The following is a 12,152-nucleotide window of genomic DNA, read 5'->3' as shown; positions in this document are numbered from 1 at the left end:
ATGGCCCATGATTGGGGTCAGGGCTCAGAGCGGGACCGGGGTCAGGGCTCAGTGTGTGACCGGGGTCAAGGGCCAGAGTGTGACCGGGGTCAAGACTCAGTGTGTGACCAGGGTCAGGGCTCAGAGTGTGACCAGGGTCAGGGCTCAGAGTGGGACCGGGGTCCGAGCTCAGAGTGTGACCAGGGTCAGGGGTCAGAGTGTGACCGGGGTCAGGTCTCAGAGTGTGACCAGGGTCAGGGCTCAGAGTGTGACCAGGGTCAGAGCTCAGAGTGTGACCGGGGTCAGGGGTCAGAGCGTGACCAGGATCAGGGCTCAGAGCGTGACCGGGGTCAAGGGTCAGAGTGTGACCGGGGTCAGGAGTCAGTGTGTGACCGGGGTCAGGGCTCAGAGTGGGACCGGGGTCAGAGCTCAAAGTGGGACCGGGGTCAGGGGTCAGAGTGTGACCGGGGTCAGGGCTCAGAGCGTGACCGGGGTCAGGGCTCAGAGTGTGACCGGGGTCAGGGGTCAGTGTGTGACCAGGGTCAGGGCTCAGAGTGGGACAGATGTCAGCACTCTGTCTGTCGTGAGGTCCGGGCCCAGCCTGGGCTGGATGGCAGCACTCTCTGCTTTAGGTCCAGAGGAATCTCCGGTGTCCCTTTGGCCCTAGAGCCCTGCACCGCCCCCTGCACCGCCCCTGCTCCCCGCATTCTCAGAATAGCTCTGTGCTCTCCTCACTGTGTGGTGTCCCCGTCGCATGATGAGCAAGGTCCAGCAGCTGATTCTTCACTGCTCCTAAAATAGCTGCCGGGAGCAGGTGGGGGTGGGTGCACGTGGACCCCATGTAGCGGAGCCCCCCCACCGCAGCGTATAAATATCCCTGCGCAGGCTGTGAACTGCCTTGACCTCTCCCCGGGTATCTTGGGGCTTCCCTGCTGGTGTGTGGGGCCTGGCTCCCTCCTGGGCGCCCTCTGGGCAGGTGCCCACCCTCCCTGCCCCGAGGTGCCCCTCCCCGAGGCCCTGAAGGCCGCTGTGCAGGGTCTGGCTCTGCCCCTGGGTGGACCTGTCCCTGCCGTCTAGGCTGGGAGGCAGCTCAGAGCAGGACCACATAGCGGCTTGCGCGCAGGCTCTGGCGTCCTCGGCCTGCCTGGGGGCGCGGGGTCTCGGTCTGCAAGCTGCTGGTGTGCTCCGGGGCTCCGAGCATCCGGGAGGAGGGAGGTCATGCCGGAAGTCAGGCTCCCAGCTGTGTCGCCTCAGTGGTGATGCGGGTGGGTGGGTCACCTGCCTGCTGCGGGGCGAGCTCAGGGACAGTCGCCCCAGAAGCATCAGGAAGAGCAGTCCCACCCCCGCAGGTCCCCGAGCCCGAAAGCCCGTGAGCCGCTGGCGATTCATGCCGGGCCCCAGCCTTTCTGTCCCTCCGAGGGCTGTGGGGTGCCCCGCCCAGCCCCACCTTCCCCCTCCCTCCCTGCCAGGACCTGAAGAAGTACGGGGCCACCACTGTGGTGCGCGTGTGTGAGGTGACCTACGACAAGGCCCCGCTGGAGAAGGACGGCATCACGGTTGTGGTGAGGGCCGTGTGCGGCGGGGTGGGGGGTGGCCGGGCCCCGGGTGGGGAGGCAGGCGTGTGTGGCCTTGCTGCGTGTTTGTGTGCAGGTTGCATCTCTAGAGCGTCGGCGCGGCCCTGGGCTCCTCTCCGTCCCGCCGCGCCGGGCGTTTGGGGCCTTGTTGCTGGGCAGCGGGTGCCTCCCGGGGGATGGGCTGGGTGCACCTGGCGGGTCTCTGGGGAGGCTCTCCCGAGGCCGTGGGGAGGGACCCTTGGGGCAGTTTCCTTGGTCCCCGGTACTGGGGACCGGCGGCCAGGCAGCAGGCCCCGTGGGATGGGCCATGTGGATCCTGGTGGCTCGGCCACAGCCCTGTGGGGAGGCCCCCGAGCCAGGCCACGGTGGTGAGAGGGGCTGAAGCTTTGGGGCGGAGAGGCCTGCCCCTTCCCCGCTGAGTGACCCAGGGTCCTTCCACCTAGAGCGGGGGTGCCTGAAGGGCGCCAGGTGAACGCTGTAACGTAGCCCGGAGCACAGGGGTCAGCGGCTTTCCCACGCCTCCCCGGCGGCAGGAAGGGGTTTGGGTTAGACACGCAGTTGCCAGGCAGACCGTGTCCTCCAGGGGCCCTCCAGGGTGCTGAATCTGGAGCCTGGGAACAGGACCAGATACCCGGGTGCCTGGCCTCGGTGGACACGTGGATGCACCCCTGTGCCAAGCGGTGCTGATTTTGGGGCGGCCCAGCGTGAGCATGCTCTGCGGGCAGTGCATGGTCTCCAGCCTCAGGGCCCAGCCTGCTCTGGGCCACTGTGCCGGGGGCTGGGACACAGGCAGGCACATGTCAGCCACGCTCATGGACCAGACCCTTTGGGTCTGCGGACCCAGACTGGCTCAGGCTGGGTGAGTCGGAACTGCAACGTGGACTGACGAGAGGGGGAGTAGGGCTCCCGGGCTGCCCCCCGAAAAGAGCAGGGTGTTCTGGGAAGGCTTCCTGGAGGAGACAATGGGGAGGAGCCTTGCAGGGGGGCACTCTCTGGGGCCTGTGCCCCGACCCTCACCCTTGGGGGGCTCCCAACATCCTCCTTGCTTGTCAGAGTGCCCCTGGGCAGGCTGGCCTGGGTCCCGGCTCTCACCCCACCTCTAAGGTGGGGGTCCTGACGGGCTGCTGCCTTCTGCAGGACTGGCCGTTTGATGATGGGGCGCCCCCACCTGGCAAAGTGGTGGAGGACTGGCTGAGCCTGCTGAAGAACAAGTTCTGTGATGACCCTGGCAGCTGCGTGGCTGTGCATTGCGTGGCCGGCCTGGGGCGGTGAGCCAGTGGGGCAGGGCGGCTGGCTTGAACTTGGGGACCTCTTGGCCTGGCTTGCTGTCGGGCATGGGTGCTGAGTCCATGTCACGTGACTTCCTTCCTGGGGGGGCGGGGCGGAAGTCCTTCCCAAAGTCTGACCCCGCTCCCCGCTGCTGTGGCTGGGACTTTGTGCAGGAAGGAGCTGACAGCCCTGCCCCTCCCCAGACACAAAGACCCCACACCTGCCAGCTAGTCATGGGAATCGTGAACGGGGTTCATAACCGAGAATCAAGCTCTCATCCATGGCCAGACCTGAGCCCAGCACTTTGGTCTTCCTCCTTCAACCCTCCCACCTACACGTTTATACATGAGGAGCCTGGGGCACAGAGAGGTGCCCTGCCCACCTGAGGTCACACAGCAGGTGCAGGAGGAGCCTGTGCCCTCCATGGGGGTGGGAAGGAAACTGGGGAAGCCTGGGCCTCCCCAGGCCCCAAGGGTGAAGGTGTTGGGGAAGGGGTGGGTGCCCTGGCCTGGGTGACCTGGCCCTGCTGTCCGCCTAGGGCTCCAGTCCTCGTGGCGCTGGCCCTCATCGAGAGTGGGATGAAGTACGAGGACGCCATCCAGTTCATCCGACAGTGAGTGGCTGGTGGGGAAGGAAGCTGGTGGGGGCTCGGGAGTCTGGGTGCTGGGGGTCCTTATTCTTCCCTCCCTGCCCCCCAGAGGCCCAAGGCCCCGCCAGGAGGCACTCCTGACCCTGGCCCTGTGCCGTCCTCTGAGGCCTTCCCCAGTTCAGTGCAGCCTCCTGCTGTGGCCCCAGCGCACCCCTCAGGCTGCCTAGCCCTGACTGAGGACAGGTGCTGTGTGTGGTCTGCTCCCCAGACTGGGAGGAGAGGGTGAGGAGCAGCTGCATGGAGGGCCTGGCTGGTGCCCTCTCTGGGGCCCATGGCTCCTTCAGCCGGGGGTGCACCAAGTCCACACAGGGCCTGCGGTGCTGAGGAGCAGGCCGGCCCAAACCCATCTCTGACACAGGGAGCTGGGGCAGGCCCCTCTAAGCCTCCAGCACTCCTGATGCGGGGTGTCACTCCCCTCAGCTCTTGGGAGAGGAAGAGTCCCCAGAAGCCATCCAACCCAGCCCAGCAGTGAAAGGAGCCCCCCAGTGCCACCTGCCCCAACTGCCCCAACCCCTCCAGGACAGCCGACACCCCAGGATCTTTCAGGACTGCCCTTCTGAAGCCCTGGCCCCTGGGCACTCTGTCCCCCATTCTCGGCCCCCATGGAGGTCTCCCAACCTCCTCTCCTTGTGGGGAGGGGGCTCCTGTCCGCCACTGCCCCCGGGAAAGGAGCCCCGGCGGAGCAGGGTTCTGGGGTGGCAGCAGGGACAGTGGGGTGGGTGCAGAGGGCCTGAGCCCACCCCAGCCCCCCCATCGTGAGTGTGTATGTGCGTGTGTGTGTGTGAGACACGCGCACAGTCCGTGCCTGGGTGTCTTCTTGTGCTGCTCCCCCGACGACAGTTTCCAGGGCACAGCCTTCTCTCTCTCCCAGAGGCAGGCTTGTTTACCAGTCAGGCGGCCAGGCCTGCCTGTGCCCGCGGGAGCTCCGGCCTCCTCGGGACCCTGGCACATGTGCACACAGCGGGGGCACGGTTCCTCTCCGTGAGCCTGTGTGCAGCTCTGTGCCTTGGCACCCCCCAGACTGGGGGCTGGGCCCAACCTGGTGATTCAGAGCAGCGCAGGCTTGCTCCTCCCCGGCCCACGCCTCATTGACCAGAGCCAGTCCACGGCCATGTCCAAGGTTATGGGCGGTGGGGACAGATGACCTCCGGAAGCACCTGGTGGGCAGTGCTAGGTACCCCCCCACCCAGGCACCTGAGGGCCACCTCCCGCCTCCTCTCCTCTCCCTCCCAGCCAGCTGGCATGCCAGGCTCCATCCCCGTGGGCTCTGCTTTCTGGGGGTGGCACCCAGGTAAACACGGGGGCCTTGGAGGGTGGGGACCTTGGGGTTGGGGAGGTGAGGTGGTCAGCCTGGAGGAGCCATAGCCAGGTGACTTGAAGGTCAGCCGCGGTGGCTGCAGTGACTGTGATTCTGGCGGTAGGAATGGCCCGGGCAAAGGCCCAGAGGTGGGAGGGCTCTGTGGGTCACGGGGACCCGCTCCAGCCTCTCTGGCCTCTGGGGCCTGCAGCTCCGGGGCAGGGCGTGTGGCCGAGCCTGGGTCCTGCCTGACCCCCCACCCCGGTCCCGTCTGCCCAGGAAGCGGCGCGGCGCCATCAACAGCAAACAGCTCACCTACCTGGAAAAGTACCGGCCGAAGCAGAGACTGCGGTTCAAGGACCCCCACGCGCACAAGACCAAGTGCTGCATCATGTAGCTCAGGACGCGGGCGCCTGGCCGCGGGCTCAGCAGGGCTCCCGCCACGGGGCCTCCCTCTGCCCTTTGCTCCCAGCCCCCCGGGCACACCCACCACCAGCCGTCCAGCCCGCCCCCCGCACCCTTCGCGGGTGTTTTCTGTCTCTGCCCACACCAGCAGGTGTGTGTGTGCGTGCACACGTGTGCATGTGCGCGCACTGCCGTCTGGCCCAGCCTTCCTTCTGTCTCCATGCCCGCGTGTCTGTCTGTCTGTCTCTGTGTCTGACGTGTCTCTGCCCTCAGCCCTCACTGTCCCTCTGAGGCTTAATTCCCCCCAATCCCCACCCGCCATGTCCCTGGCTGTCCTGTAATGACCTGCCCACACCGCCTCTGGGCAGCTCTCCTTCCTGGCCTGTTTGTTTGGGGGCTGGTGTATTTTTTAACCACTGGGCCCAGCCCCTCGTCTGCGGCCCCTCACCCTGACCTGTTCTTGGCACCTTAAGTTATTGGGTCTGGGGCAGTCAGGTGTTCCGGACACTCGAAGGCAATAAAACCAGACCCTGTGACTGCGTGTGCCTGGAGAATGGGGTGTGGGTGGCCTTGGAGGGCTGGCGGAACCCAGGGATGCTGCGCGGCCCATCCCTTCCTTCCGGCTATGCTTGGCTGCCCCCTGGCGTCCACGCTGGGTCCCTGCACTCCCTGGCTCAGGGCGGGGCCGTCCCAGATTGAACAGAGCAGGGGCTGAGGCCCAGTGGGCTCTGCCCAGTTGCCCTGTTGCTGTGTTGGGGGCTGGGTCACCGGCATTGCCCCCGTGTGGGACAGGATGGGTCACTTGGTAATTCTTCCGGGTCAGGTGTCCGGTGGGGTGGCTGCCCCGTCCTGCCCCCCACTAAGTGTCCTCACTTCAGTCTTAGAAGCCCAGAGAAGGGAGGGTGTGATGGTGCCCACTGGGCTTGGGGTGGAGGGACACGCCAACTCCTCACCCCACGGCAGGGAGGGGAGGCTGGAGGGGTGGAGAGTGACCCCGGAGTTCCTGGGGTGAAAGTGTGTTGGGGGCTGGGCCTGCTGGAGGGCATGGATGTTGCCCTGCTCTGTGAGCAGCTCTCCGCTCTCGCAGAGATGGGGGCCGGCCCCTCCCTGGGTCAGGTTGGCCGCGCCTTCCCCGGGTGGGATGGTGGCCCACCCACCAGGACTCAGGCCCTGTCTCCCCCCCCTGGCCTGCTGTGGCCGGCCTGGCAGTCAATGGTTGCTGCTGGTTAGTGGGCACCTCTTGTGTGCCCGGGTCTGGAGCCCTCTACCCTGCTGCTAAGGCCTCTGCTCCCTCAACTTCAGGCTTCAGCTGTCTCGGTTCCCCCAGGGGCTTATTCAGTCATTGTCGGCTGCCGAAGCCTCTGGGTCCCGGCCTACCCAGCTCCAGGTTTTACTAAGACTAGACTTCCCAGGGGCAGGATGAACTGGGGTGAGGTGGGGGGCTGTGTAGGAGGCCCCACTGCCCACTGCCCACTGGGGGGAACCAGGGAAGCCTCCGTGTTAGGGGAGATGGCACCCCCACCCCCCAGCTGGGCTCAGGGGCCCCTCTTTCCAGCCAGGGGTTGTAGCACAAGTGGGATGGGGGGCACTCACAGGGGCCCGTGGACAAAACGGAGAGCTGTGAAAAGCCAAGCTCACGCAGAGCCCCTCCTCAAGTGGTGCCATTCAGAGACTCACAGACGGTGGGCAGAGGCCCCAGCTCTGCCCAGGGTCTTTTACTCCTCTCGCTGGTCATATTGAACAACACCAGTGAATCTGCAGTTGCTGTATTTTTTCAATCCACTATCCAAGTTGTGGGGCCTTCTGGGTGCAGCTCCATGTCTGCCTCGAGGGGCTCACAATCTATGGGGAGTGGTGGGACAGCCTGATGAGGGGTGGGGGACCTTGTTTGGCAGGCCCTCGAGGGCCGGGTCACTTGGAGGTCCCAAGGCGGGAGGTGTGGGGAGAGCTCTCGGAGAAGAAGCTCTGCCTGGGCCGAGTGGGGAGGGCCTGGGAGAACACGTGGGGGGAAAGGCAGGGGGCAGGCTGGGTGGGGCTGGACCTCCTGCTGGAGAGGGGCCAGCTGGGGGAGGCCCTAGGGAGAACTCCGGCCGGGAGACTCTCTCAGGTAAGGGAAGGGCCTACCTGCCCATTGCACAGATGGAAAGGACCTGCTGAAGCTCAGGTGGGTCTTCAGGGGCTCCCTTGGAGTCCGGGGACCTCTTCTGGACTCAACCTTCCAAGGGGTCTTGGAGGAAGGTCTTACTACCCGTTTTACAGATGGGACAGCTGAGGCTCAGAGTGCTGAGACCCTCGCCTCAGTCCATGGGGCTCATTCAGAGTGGGCCAAGCCCACCTGGAAGCTCTTACTCTGAGCCAGGCCGGTTCTGCTGCCAACCCCAGGTGCCAACCCTGATGGGGCTCAGGAGGCTAGAGACGGGGGTGGAGGGTGACTTTGAGTCCTCTGAGCAGAGGGAGACCAGCCAAAGGACCTCTTCCCTACCATCAGCCTCCCAGTGATGATGGAGCTCTAATCCGGAGACAGACTGAAGCCTGTGGGAGCGCCATGGTGAGTGACTCCACTCAGCCGTGGGCCCCAAGGGCCATGGAGGCCTTGGGAGTGCCCACTCAGCGCCCAGGACATGGGCGGGCCGTGGCTCGGGCTCCGGTCACCGGGAAGCCGCCTGGTGGCCACAAGTGGGGGTCCCTGCCCAGACTTCACAGTCTGTCTCTGGGGGACACACCGTTTGCGCCCACCCCCTGGCCTGCCAGTGTCTCTGGGGGGCCCATGGGATGGTGGTCACGGAGCGCAGAGGTGTGACGCTTCTTTATTGAACCTAGATCTTTCTTTCAAATGGACAGATGTCATGCAGCCAAGCTCTGTGCGGACAGGGCAGGGCTGCGCGGTGCGGTGGGCACGGGGGAGGGGGACGGGGGGGGTCGACAGCTGGAGGTCACTGCGGTCTGGCTACCACCTTCTGAAAGAAGGAGGCCTGCCTGCTGGCGAAGTATTGGATGCTGGGTTCGGGGTTCTTTTTGAGATCCTCAAAAGCTCCAGGAAAGGAGGGACAAATCAGAGGTACCCTCCACTCCCTGTCTGCCCACAGCCCTGGTGGAGTAGCGCCCTCCTTCCCACGTGGGGTGGGGGCAGTTGGGCACCCAGACCCCGCCTCCTCGGCCTTCCAGGCCTGGGCACTCCCCTTCCCCACCCTACCCGCTGTGTTTGGGGGCCCATGCTCCCTGCTGACACGGATAGGGGTGGATGGAGTAAGGATGTTCCCTTACTGCAGACCAGCAGCTTTATGTCCATGTCACTGGCCGTCTGGGACACGGCTTGGGGGTAGTAGCAGATGGTATAACCTGCGCGACAGATGGGGAGCACGCCGGCCCGTGGGAGGGGGCTCCCAAACCTCTCCCTCCTTCCCTCTCTCCCTCTCCCCCTCCCTGGCATAGGGAAGGAGTCCTCCTGTGTGAGGGACCGCCGGAGACAGGGCCAGAACACAGAAGGGCCCGGCCCGGAGAACTGAGACCCCCGAGACCCCCTCACTCGCCCCTCTCCTCGCTTGCCAGCGGAACCCACGTTCCAGCCGCAGTGGAGGATGGGCGAGGGTGAGGGTCGGGGTGCTCAGGCGGGGCAGGCCTGGGGGTCCCGAGCCCAGCCCCCCGCCCCGCTCACCGATGAAGAGTGCTGCCCAGATCTTGAGGTGGAGGTGCTGCCTGCGCAGGTAGCTGAGGGCCTGAGCCCAGTGGGTGCCGAGCTCGTCCTGGCTGTGGCTCATCTGGGGAGCGTGTCTCTGTCACTCGCTGGGGCCAGAGCCGGCCGGCCCCGGGGACCTGGTGGCCAGCCTCCCATCCCCTCCCCACTGCGGGCCCTCACCAGGCAGCTCCAGAGGAAGTGGCGAGCGCTGAGGCTCTTCTCCCAGGCCAGCGTGCAGAAGAGGGTGTGCGGCAGCCGCCACTGGAGCAGCACGGAGCAGCGGTAGAAGGCGAACTTGGCCTGCTGCGGGGACGGCAGGGAGGGTCGGGCGTGGGCGGCGAGGAAGCTGCAGTGGGCACGGCCCTCCTGGGCGCCCCGGCTCCTTCCCGCTGCCTTCAGGCTGCACTCTGAGCCCGCCCGCCTCCCTGGCCAGCAGCACGGCCCCGCCGGACCGAAGGCAGTGTTCAGTCCCCATCTGCTTGGAAACTGTCTGCTTGTTTATCCCCCCAGTGGCCGGGAGCTGCAGGAAGGCTGAGCGTTTCCTAATGGCCTGATGCGGGGCAGCGGCTGGCACACGTAGGGCTCAGCCCATATTTCAAGTTCAATCAACCACCTGCGCCTGAGGACATGCCTGGCACTGGAGACACAGCAGTGGGCAGGACAGATGGTGTCCTGACAACAGACTCACAGCCACATGTGGGCACGTGTGTGAGTGCACATGTGTGCACATGGGGAGGAGCAGGAAAACCAGTGAGGGGGCTGGACCCGCCGGCCCAGGGGGTGTCCCTGGGTTTCAGGCAGCCCCCTGCCCACCGTGGGTCCCCAGCCCCACCAAGGTGAAGGCCCGTCGCTGACCACTGACCGTGACGACAGCGGGGCAGTGGTCCTTCAAGTGCAGGAGCAGGGGCACCATGCTCTGGTGCACCTGGGTTCGCAGGCCGCCGAACTTCTGGCCTGTCACCGACGCCACCAGCTCCCCGAACAGTGCCATGGCCGCTGCCCGGACACTGTCCCGCTCCTGCAAGGCAGAGGCTCGGAGCCCAGCCAGACCCACCTTGGACCCTCCACTCCAGAGTGACGTGGGGCCCAGTACCCTCAGCAGGACCCCTTCATCTGGGCTCCAGGCTCCAGGAACAGACCTCAGCCTGCCCCCTCAGACAGGGCTCTGGGGCAGGGATGAGGCTCCCCCTCAGTCAGGGCTCCGGGGAAAGGATGAGGCTCCCCCTCTGTCAGGGCTCAGGGGCAGGGATGAGGCTCCCCCTCAGTCAGGGCTCTGGGGCAGGGCTGAGGCTCCCCCTCAGTCAGGGCTCTGGGGCAGGGATGAGGCTCCCCCTCAGTCAGGGCTCGGGGGCAGGGATGAGGCTCCCCCTCAGTCAGGGCTCGGGGGCAGGGATGAGGCTCCCCCTCAGTCAGGGCTCTGGGGCAGGGATGAGGCTCCCCCTCAGTCAGGGCTCAGGGGCAGGGATGAGGCTCCCCCTCAGTCAGGGCTCTGGGGCAGGGCTGAGGCTCCCCCTCAGACAGGGCTCCGGGGCAGGGATGAGGCTCCCCCCTCAGACAGGGCTCTGGGGCAGGGATGAGGCTCCCCCTCAGTCAGGGCTCGGGGGCAGGGATGAGGCTCCCCCTCAGGGCTCCAGGGCAGGGATGAGGCTCCCCCTCAGTCAGGGCTCGGGGGCAGGGATGAGGCTCCCCCTCAGTCAGGGCTCGGGGGCAGGGATGAGGCTCCCCCTCAGTCAGGGCTCGGGGGCAGGGATGAGGCTCCCCCTCAGTCAGGGCTCGGGGGCAGGGATGAGGCTCCCCCTCAGTCAGGGCTCGGGGGCAGGGCTGTGCTCCCCCCCTGCCGGCTCCTGGGGAGGGTCACGGGCCACCCTCAGGGACCTACACTCTTTCCTCTCTCATGCCTATGGTAGCATCCTGACAGCCCACGTGTCAGGGATGCTGACTCGGGAGGGCGGGCTTATCCCTCTGTCTTCCCCTGAAGGAGAGTCTGTCATCCACAGGGGCTGATGAGTCAGGAGGGTGAGGACACGTGGGGCTGAGACTGAAGGTGTGGCGTTCAGCTGAAGGTGCAGGACAAGTGCCGACGGCAGCCCCTGGCCGGCCCACCGGTGCCACGCACGCCACACACCCGGGGAGCTGCCCTGCCCCTCCACCTCCCTGCCCCAGGGCGACAGCGGCCTTCGAGGAAGGGCCGGGGGAGGCGCCCGAGGGGCACGAGATGGGGTGTCCGCCCCTCCCGGGCGCACTCACGTCATCGAAGAAGGCGCGGGTGTTGATGGCAACGCGGAGGCCCAGGGTCTCCGTGATGTGCGCGCCCAGGCGGTGCAGCGCCTCCGACGCGGTGCCCATGATGCGCACCACCACCACTGGCTCGCTGCTCTGGAAGAAGCCCTTGAGGAAGGGCGGCAGCTGTCCGCGGAGCAGGCTTCCCTGTGGGAGGGGGCGCCGGTGGGCCGAGTGTGCCTCTGTGGCCCCTTCCCAGACTCCCATCCAGGCCTGGGCACCCGCGCTGTACCCACTCCGCTCCATCTCGCCCTGGCTCTGCCGTCCTGGGAGACGTGCTCCCAGCCCTGCTCTGTCCCCCGGGAGTTGTGGACAGACGGGACAGGCTTCCCCTCTCTGAGACCCTGGGGGGTTAGGGGAGCACTAACCCATGTCATTCAGCTGCCAGGTCCTTCCTGTCTGTCCCCATTCTGGCCAGAGGGCCCCCCACCAAGTCCTGGAGACCAACTTTCCCTTCCTCCACCCTACCCTGCCTTTGCCCTCATTCCTGGCTTCCCCAGGGGTCAGAGGGGTCTTGGGGGACAGACAAGACAAATTTGGTTGGGTGGGCACCGCTAAAGTCACTGGCACATCACGTCACAGGGAGGTGGGTGCACCAGTGGTGACCCCAGACCTTCTAAGTGGCAGTGACCATTTCCCAGTTTTACATTAAAAAGGAAAAGCTAAGTTCATTTTCTGCCAGTTCTTTCTGCTCCTCTCAGGTGCAATGTGAACTGTCTGGATGAACTGTCAGGAAGTGACATGTCAGCAAATGAACGATTCCTACTGTCAAACGCCTTATCAGGGACTCCTCGTGCAAACTAGGCTGGTTTTGCAACTTTCAAACAAGTTTTCGGCAACTTCATTGGGTTCCTAAACTCTGTTTGGTTCTACAATATTAGATTTATTTTCAGCCAGTGAGTCACTTAACAGCAACAAACACCCTCTGGGCACCACCTGGGTGCTGGGACCCAGGTCCGACTGTGGCCTGGACCAGCAGAGCAGATTTCTAAGGGGAATGACACAAAGGCCCCATGTGCCCGG

At 65.6% G+C, this 12,152-nt stretch overlaps 2 protein-coding genes across 10 annotated transcripts in view; one reads left to right on the top strand and one right to left on the bottom strand.

Moving 5' to 3' along the window:
* PTP4A3 (protein tyrosine phosphatase 4A3) overlaps positions 1-5,709 on the top strand; it is a 32,092-nt gene extending 26,383 nt beyond the window's left edge. For 4 of the 9 annotated variants that reach the window (XM_043880524.1, XM_043880522.1, XM_043880523.1 and 1 more), the window contains 3 exons: positions 1,449-1,541; positions 3,361-3,435; positions 5,048-5,709. In XM_043880524.1, the coding sequence (XP_043736459.1) occupies positions 1,449-1,541; positions 3,361-3,435; positions 5,048-5,464 (585 nt within the window). In that variant the 3' untranslated portion in view covers positions 5,465-5,709. The other 5 variants (XM_043880527.1, XM_043880528.1, XM_043880530.1 and 2 more) reach the window with 5 other exon arrangements.
* A 2,397-nt stretch (positions 5,710-8,106) lies between these two features.
* Positions 8,107-12,152, bottom strand: part of LOC122679646 (maestro heat-like repeat family member 5) — a 57,136-nt gene continuing 53,090 nt past the window's right edge. Inside the window, 6 exon segments of the mRNA XM_043880512.1 lie at positions 8,107-8,204; positions 8,438-8,512; positions 8,829-8,931; positions 9,030-9,152; positions 9,712-9,867; positions 11,097-11,276. Coding sequence (XP_043736447.1) covers positions 8,107-8,204; positions 8,438-8,512; positions 8,829-8,931; positions 9,030-9,152; positions 9,712-9,867; positions 11,097-11,276 — 735 coding nt within the window.

Source organism: Cervus elaphus, chromosome 21 (genome assembly GCF_910594005.1).
Source record: "Cervus elaphus chromosome 21, mCerEla1.1, whole genome shotgun sequence".
Lineage (NCBI taxonomy): Eukaryota > Metazoa > Chordata > Mammalia > Artiodactyla > Cervidae > Cervus > Cervus elaphus.
Note: the sequence above shows the minus strand (reverse complement) of the source record. Positions and strands in the feature narration are given on the sequence as shown.